General features: G+C 50.1%; 2 protein-coding genes across 2 annotated transcripts; both read right to left on the reverse strand.

Annotated features, from left to right (window-relative positions):
• Window positions 1-222: 222 nt before the first annotated feature.
• On the reverse strand, window positions 223-1264 carry LOC137216719 (melanoma-associated antigen B5-like). Its single transcript, XM_067722754.1, is given in 3 exon segments — window positions 223-269; window positions 272-886; window positions 889-1264. Coding segments are annotated over 3 exon segments (1038 nt in total).
• Window positions 1265-5298: 4034 nt separating this feature from the next.
• LOC137217109 (melanoma-associated antigen B4-like) lies at window positions 5299-6342 on the reverse strand. The gene has a single exon (XM_067723491.1). The coding sequence runs from the start codon at window positions 6340-6342 to the stop codon at window positions 5299-5301; it is 1044 nt and encodes a 347-aa protein (XP_067579592.1).
• Window positions 6343-7915: the final 1573 nt, after the last annotated feature.

Below are 7915 nucleotides of genomic sequence, written 5' to 3' on the forward strand. Positions count from 1 at the left end.
TAAGTTAAGCATATTGAGGTATAAATCATTTAATTTTACAAAACAGAAGACTGAAAGGATTAAGAAAAATCAAGGTTTATCATGTTTTCTTTTTAATTACTTTTTATTTTTTCATTCCATTATCCCAACAATTTTATTTTGGGATTCTTTGCCATTTCAACAAAAATCCCTATTGTGATGTCAAATTTTCTTATCTGGATGATTTTTAAAAAGTCTCAGACTTCAGTAAGGGTGGGAGAAGCTGCTGGACGTGGCCATGGAACATGCCTGGAAGTGACAGTATTTCCAGGCCTGGCTGCAATTTTGGCTCGATCTCTCTCTTCCTCATCTTGAAAAGCTTCTTCATATCGTGATGAGAAGGCACTGGGAACCATATCGCTGACCTTTGCCAAAAATTCCAAGATTTTCATTTTGCTGGTTTCAGTATGGGCTTTTGGGCCCCACAGGAACTCATAGCACGGAGGATCACTGTTAGGCACCTGGCGGTACTCCAGGTACTTAAGCCTCACTAAATCTTTGGTGATGAGCTTCCTGGGCTCCCTATAGATGAAGTGCTTCCTCCCAGCATATACTCACATCATATTCAGGAATTTCCAGATGTCTTCCTCAGTGGCACAGTTGCCGTTCATGAAGATCACACCCAAGACTGTCATCAAGAGACTGGTCTTAGGTAACCCCCTACCAGCACGCACCCTCCCATTGTTGGGGAGTTTCAGTTTGCTGACAAGGTCATATGAGTGGATGGTTGAGTCGACTTCCTTCAAGTCAACCACAAAGACAGCCTCAGTGCGTTCAGAGACTTTCTTGAGAATCTCAGCAAATTGGTCTTGGTACTTTTGGCTGACAATCTTCAGCATGTCTTCCTTCATAATGGGCTGCTTCATTTATATTTGTACAGAAGGAACTGCTCTAACAAATCCATCTGACTAGTTAGAGTATCACTGTATGTGCTCTCAGTAGAAGGTGAGACATCAGAGGAACATGGATGTTCCTCATCTTGACTGTTATCATCCTCATCAGACCTTGTGTCAAAAGTACTTGAAGAAGTGATGGTAGTAGATGGGGCTTTTGAAGACCCCTGAGAAGTGCTATTTGACCCAGTAGCTGATGAACTCTGGGGATTATCTTCCAAAACAGGAGAAGAGGAGGAGGGGGGTTCTTCTATTACTGCAGTGGCCTGAACTCTCCTGTGACTCTGGGAGTCATCTTGGGCCTGGTGGCGTTTCTCACTGGTGCCGAGCTTACTCTTCTGACCCCGAGGCATGATGACTGTGCTCAGGGACAATGGTTAGGAGTGTGAGTAGAAGAGCAGGGGATAAGGGTCCACTGGATGAGGAAGGTTGAGAGAGTGTGCAGCTTCAGCAGGGAAATACCACCTTGGTTATAAGGAAGGCTACATTTGTAGTTTTCCTTGAGGGCACTGCTCTAAAAACCCATAGGGCTCCTGTTCTCCTAATCAGCCTGTCCCTTGGGAAACCTGTTGAAGGAAATTAGAATGATCTTTAGGCTGCATCCTGCCACCCCTGCCTCAGGCATGCTGGGGCAACAGCAGGGGCTGGTGGTCTTCTACATTGAGGAGTCTCTTAGGTCACATTCAAGACCGTCATTCAACTGGTGGCAGGTCATGGGACCCATTCCCTCTGCTGTTCTGAGGTTGACATCACAAACCTCCCTGGGATCTATGAGAAAGAAATGAAGGGGGTCCTCAGCTTATCAACCCTGTCCAGGTGGCCCCAGTACTGACTGCTCAGTGGGGAGTTTTCTGTCCTGGCCTTTGGAGTCCTCAGTCCTCATTAAGGGTCCTTAATTCGGCTACACATAGGGCCTGATATCCCCACCCCTTTCATTGAATGGTGGCTACACCTTCAAACTAAGGATTTCACTTCCCATAGACCTGATACAAATAAGTGTTGGTGGAGCTTCAGCTTGATAGTCCTGCCCTGGATCCTCAAAGGCTGTAACAAGGAGCAGGGCTGGATTCCTTATCACTTCTATTTAGTGGTAGATGATCCCTCAGTCCTTGCTTTGACCTCTGTCATGTCCTGGAATTCCACCCTCCCTTGCCCTTAGGCCTGCCCCTTATACTAAGGCCAGCACCACCCTGAAACCCCTAGGAGAAAGTGAGATTCTCCTCATCTGACCATACCTGTCCTTGGTCTTCTGAGGCTGAGAGTAAGGAATGAATTCTATGGTTATGGGGTATGTGGTTCCCTTAGTCCTCAGGGTATTCACCTGGTCTCTCGAAAAACCTGGAAATCATCCCACTGCTGGCCCTAGGCCGTACCCCTTAGACCATGTCCCTCACCCCCTTGTGACACCATAGGAGGAAATATGTCACATCATGTCAACAAAGCCCAGGGATACCAGGGATACCAGGACGGGCATGGTTCTGTGGGGTTCTCTCAGAGTCTAAAGGCAGAGGTTTCCTTAAGTCCTCACTCGGGATTCTCACCTTGACTCCGGGCAGGGCTTGGGACTCCTTCCTTTGTTTACCTAAGGACCCTCTCCTCAGACTAAAATCCTCACTTCCTGAGGTGCCAGAGAGGCAAGGTCTGGGAATGCCACATGAGGCTACTCCTACCTGTGCCCTTCCAGTGTTGACATCAGGATTCAGGCTCCTTGGGGCTCCCTCTGTTCAGGGTAGGGGTGTGCCCTCAGTCCTCACTCAGCTTCCTCACCTTGACTTCTGAAGGGCCCTAAGTTTCCTCTTTCTTTCAACTTAAAGTCACCCATTTAGACCAAAGCTCTTATGTTCCTCTAAACCCTGAAAATAAGTGAGGGGATGCTCAGCCTGGCAGCCCTGCCTTGGCCTTCTAAGTCTGAGAGCAGACACAGGCCAGTCTCTCTGTGACTTCAGTTATTATGTGGTTTTTGTCTCCTCAGTCCTCATTCATCAAGTCTTCACCTTGACTCCTATCTCTTCTATAAAAGGCTTCTTGGGAAATGCCACATCCTTGAAAACTCTTAATTGATCTCCCTACAACAAATCTTGCAGGAATAGGTTGAGCCCCAGGAGTGATGTGAGGTGGGAAGCTGCAGCCAAGCAAGGGCTCCAGCACAGGTGTTGTGCTATCAGAGAAAACACGCTGATCTCTTCCTTCTCTTCACTGGCCAGATATAGCCTTATATAACCTCAATTCTAATAGATTTACTTTCTACAGGGAAAGGGCTGAATTAAATGATTTTGTGAGCCCCTGATCTTTTGAGGTTTACTGACATTTCCTTCATAGATAGTTATATTGTCACCAAACGCTATCTATTTCCTTCTTTATTTGTACCTCACTTTTATTTTCATATTTTTATTACTTATTCCTGGAGCTTTTTATTCCAAAACCATGTTTGGGGTATGAAGTCCTGCTTTTTAACACCTGAAATACATTTTGGACTAGTGAGCAGAAAAATGAAGTGACCCAAGGTCGGCCTCAGCCTGGGAGGAGTGGCATAGTGCGGGCTCTAGAGGGATTCAGAGCCAGGGTTCAGTCCAGCTGTCACTTACCAGCCTTGAATTTGAGACTATTCCAACTTCTTTATCTGCAAAGTGAGTCTGAAAAAGTCTATAGTGTAGGACCACAGGCATGGATATGTATGTAAACCACCTGGCAGTTTGAGACAAAGTTTGGTACTTTCAATGAATGGCAGTTATTACTAAGATGATTTTGACCCCAAATGATAACAAACTTCCTTCACAGAATTTTATTTCCAGCCTACATTAGAGAAAATGCAACTACAAACAATACAGAAATCCACATCAGCCAAAATGCCAACCGAGTAAAACTAAGTAGTATTTCCCTATTAGAGCATTTGTTTTAATATTGGCATGGGGTCATCTTCTCCAGATGGATGCAACTAGGAGTTCATTTGTCTCAAGGACCAACAACTTCCCTCCCAGGTGCCTTTTCATCCAAACCACCCCTAATTTCATTCATACCATTGCCACTAAAATTTGAGCCCTCCCTTAGAGTTTGCCAAATTACACTCAAAATAACCTAATTAAAATGCCCTTTCACTGGAGTGAGCTCTGGCAATCCCATCCCACAAAAAGAGAGACAGTCCAGTGGCTTCTTGGCATCTCATTTCAATGAGTATCACCTTTATTTCTCAGAAACTCTCTGGACAGCCCATGCCTAAAACACCTAGTTTGAGTGTTCACTTGCCCTGGGGCAAGTGCATAGGACCCCTTCCATTCCCTAGGTGGGGATTCTCTCTGGTTTTTCCACATCCCAAAGTTAACTGTGAAGATATGTTTTCCATTCCAGGTTTAGTCTCTCAACTCTGAGAAACACCATCTGAGTGGCCCTTTCCATCACTCCCACAGCTTCATCTAGCCCACCATGCATCCTGTTAATTACTTCCTGCTGAGGGACTAGAAGTTTCCCAAGACCCAACACTGCCTTTATCAGGTAACTTACACTCCTTGCTCTCATTTGGAACCTCCTCTTCCACACCCTCACTTTTAAAAAAAAATGTTCATTTGTTTATTTCTTTGAGTGTATCTTACCATCTTCCTTACATGATAGCTGATGCTAGACTCTAAAAATTCTATGGGCAGTGGCTTGGTCTTCATTTTCTTACCAACCATAGTAGTACTGGAGAGGCTTCCAAAGAGAAGATGGTCAATTAATTTGAGAGAAAAAAGAAGGAATGACCAAGAAGTCTTATTTACCATGATTTAATTTTCAAACAGTTTGAATAACCTAAGCAAAGCTAGGTATATATTATTTAATTTTACAAGCAAAGAGAAAGAAAAGAAGGCAAACTAAGAATTAACCAGCCTTTACTTTTGTATCACCATTTTGAGATCCCCAATATTTTCTCGTGGGATTCTTTCTCGTTTCCACGAAAAATCCTATTCCAATGCCATGTTACCTTCTTCTGTAGCAAAAGGAAAATATTGAAGGCTTTTCAGTTTTTTTTGCAAATAGCAAACTCTTAATCTTAAAACTGAACAGCAATAAACATGACATCCATGACATTAATACACTTCGATTCTAAAGCAAAATAAACATTCAATGAAGTAATAACATTTGAAAAGATACTAAACATCTCTATCATAAATCTATCTAGCATCTCTCTACCTACTTATCTACCAATCATCTATCTTTAACTAGGTATTCTTCATTTGGAAAAAAGAAAGAGATATATATTTTATTAAAACTAACTGCACCTAAACTACCATACTACTTAAAACTGTAAGAACATATATATTTTGTTCCCTCCACCCCTACTACTCTGCACTATTTAGGAGCCTGACTGCTCTCTTCCAAAACAAAGTGAGCAAACTGCCCGCGGCCTCCCTCCCTACATGTGGGAGGAGCTGCAGGCCTTGGCCCTGGAAGGGGCTCTGCCCTCAGCAACAGCTGCAGCCCTGGCCGCGGCTCTCTCTTCCTCATCTTTCAGAGCCTCCTCATAGAGATCTGGTAAGGCACTGGGGACGGTACCGATGATCTTGGCCAAAAACTCCAGCACTTTCATCTTGCTGGTTTCAGCGTGGGCTCTCGGGCCCCACAGGAACTCATAGCGTGGAGGATCGCTGTTGGGCACCTGGCGGTACGTCAGGTACTTCTGCTGCGCGAAATCTTTGCTGATGAGCCTCCCAGGATCCCCGAAGATCAAGTGCCTCCTCCCAGCATGGTAACCCAACGCGTTGAGGAATTTCCAGAGCTCCTCTTCGGTGGCACGGTTGCCCTTCATGAATATCGCGCCCAGGACAGTCATCAGGAGGCCGGACGTGGGCATCCTGAACTCATCACTCGGACTTGCGTCGCTGGGGAGGGCCATCTTGCTGATGAGGGCGTAGGAGTGACTGCTGGGGTCGACTTCCTTCAGCTCGAGGCCAAAGACAGCCTCCATGATATTAGAGGCTCTGCTGAGGATCTGAGGGAAGTGCTTCTTGTACTTCTTGTTGAGAGTCTTCAGCAGTGCTGCCTGCAGGATGGGCTCCTTCGTTATGTACTTCTCCAGCAGGAACTCCACGAACATTGTGGACTTCCTTCTCAGAGGATCTCTGCAACTGCTGTGAACGGAAGGTGCTGCCTGGGAGGTACCTGCACTTTTCTCATCTTGGCTCTGGGCACCCTCTTCAGATCCTGGGCATGAAACTCCTTCATCACGAGAGGTAGTGGCTGGGTCTCCCTGAGGCTCCTGGCGAGTGCCAGCAGCAGGGGAGCTCGGGGAAGTATCCCGAGAAACAGAAGCGGGGGAAGACGGCGACTCTTGTATCTCTTCTGCCGCCGCCGCCGCCGCCTCCTCAGTGGCCTGGGCACCCTTGAGACTCTGAGTCTCCCCCCGGGCCTGGTGGCGTTTTTTGCGGCCATGGCGCTTGTTCCTCCGGCGCCGAGGCATGATGACACAGGTCAGGGCCAGCAGGCGGGAGTGTGCGCAGGAAGGCAGGCAACGAGGGCACCTGGGGGAGGGACAAGGAGATGCTGTGAGCACCTTCAGCGGGGAGATTCCTCCCTGGCTTTAACCAAGGCCGCCTCTGCAGGGTCCTGGAGGGCACTGCCCGAGGACCCACAGGGCTCCTGTTCTCCTGCTCAGCCTGTCCCGAGACCCCTGTGGAGGACGGTAGAGTGAGCCTTGGGCCACAGCCAGCCAGCCCTGCCTGGGCGGTACGGGGGTGACAGTGGGGGCTGGCAGGGGAGGTAGGTCCCCACGGTTCCCATTCAGAGTCCGGATGATGGTTGTTGGCAAGACTCCCCCACCCCCCCACCCCCTCCCCTCTGCTGCTCTGAAGTTGACACCACCATCTTCCATGACACCCAGGAGGAGGAAAGGAGGGAGCGTTCAGCCCACCACCGAAGGGTCCTGGGACCCTCCCTTCTGCTGCCTGGTGGCTGCCCCTTCAGAACAAAGCTCTAACCTCCCTCGGACCTGGCAGAGGAAATTACGGGCAGTCTCAGCCTGAACCTGGCAAAGGAAATTACGGGCAGTCTCAGCCTGACAGTCCTTTCTTGGGAGTCTAAGGGTTGACAGGAGGGGACGGGCCACAATCTCTCTTGTCCCTTCTCTTCGGGGTGGGTGACTCCCTTAGTCCTCACTCGGGGTCCTCCCTGGACGGCCGGTGCAGCCTGGAGCTCCTCTCTTGCCCCGAGGGCCATCTGCTCGCACCAGTGCCGGCACCTCCTTGAGTCTCATTCGGAGGCGGTGAGGGTGACCACGCGGCCGCACGTGGCAGAGTTTTACCAGGCCTGCAGCGTGCGGCAGACAGGTCGAGGCCCTGCGGCTGGCGGCCCCACTGGCCCTCACTCAAGGGCTTGGGCTGACTCTTGGGAGTGCTTAGGGACGCGCCTTCTGCTGGCCTGCACCTCCCCTCTCAGACAGCAGCCCTCCCTCCTCCGTGTGTGGCCAGAAGGAAGCGGCTGACAACAGGGGAGGGGTTCTGAGGTGCCCTTGTGACGGGGAGGACGGTCCTCGCCCTGACTCCTCCCGTGCCCTGGAAATCCTCCCTCTGCTGACCTGCGGCCAGCCCCTCAGGACAAGCCCCCTCCTCCCTGGGCCTCCCGTGTCTGTCCGTCCGTCCGCGTTCGCACTGAGGGAGCCCTTCAGTCTTTAGACCTGCCCGGAGGCTCCCAGGCCGACGTCAGGGGCGGGGTCCGCGTGGCCGCCATTCTGGGGTGTGGAGCCCCGCGGTCCCCACGAGGGTCCCGTCCTTCACTCCACAGGGCCTGGGGCGCTCCCTGTACTGAGCTGAGCCAGGGTCCAGCAGCCTCAGAGCGAGGCCTTCCTTGCCCGAGACCCCGCGGGGGAAGTGGATGGACTTTGGGCCTAACAGCCAGGCCCGAGCCTCTGGGGCCGAGAGCAGGGGCGGGGTGGGCGGGGCCTGTGTGGCCGCCTCTTTTCGGAGGGAATGCGGATTGGGGGTGTCGGGGGCGTGTCCCCGCACTTCTAACTGGGGTCACCTCACACCTTGACACCT

Source organism: Pseudorca crassidens, chromosome X (genome assembly GCF_039906515.1).
Source record: "Pseudorca crassidens isolate mPseCra1 chromosome X, mPseCra1.hap1, whole genome shotgun sequence".
In the NCBI taxonomy this organism is placed as follows: Eukaryota; Metazoa; Chordata; class Mammalia; order Artiodactyla; family Delphinidae; genus Pseudorca; species Pseudorca crassidens.

Coding starts and splice junctions, on each gene's coding strand:
- LOC137217109 (XM_067723491.1), bottom strand. CDS start 6,342: ATGCCTCGGCGCCGGAGGAACAAGCGCCATGGCCGCAAAAAACGCCAC.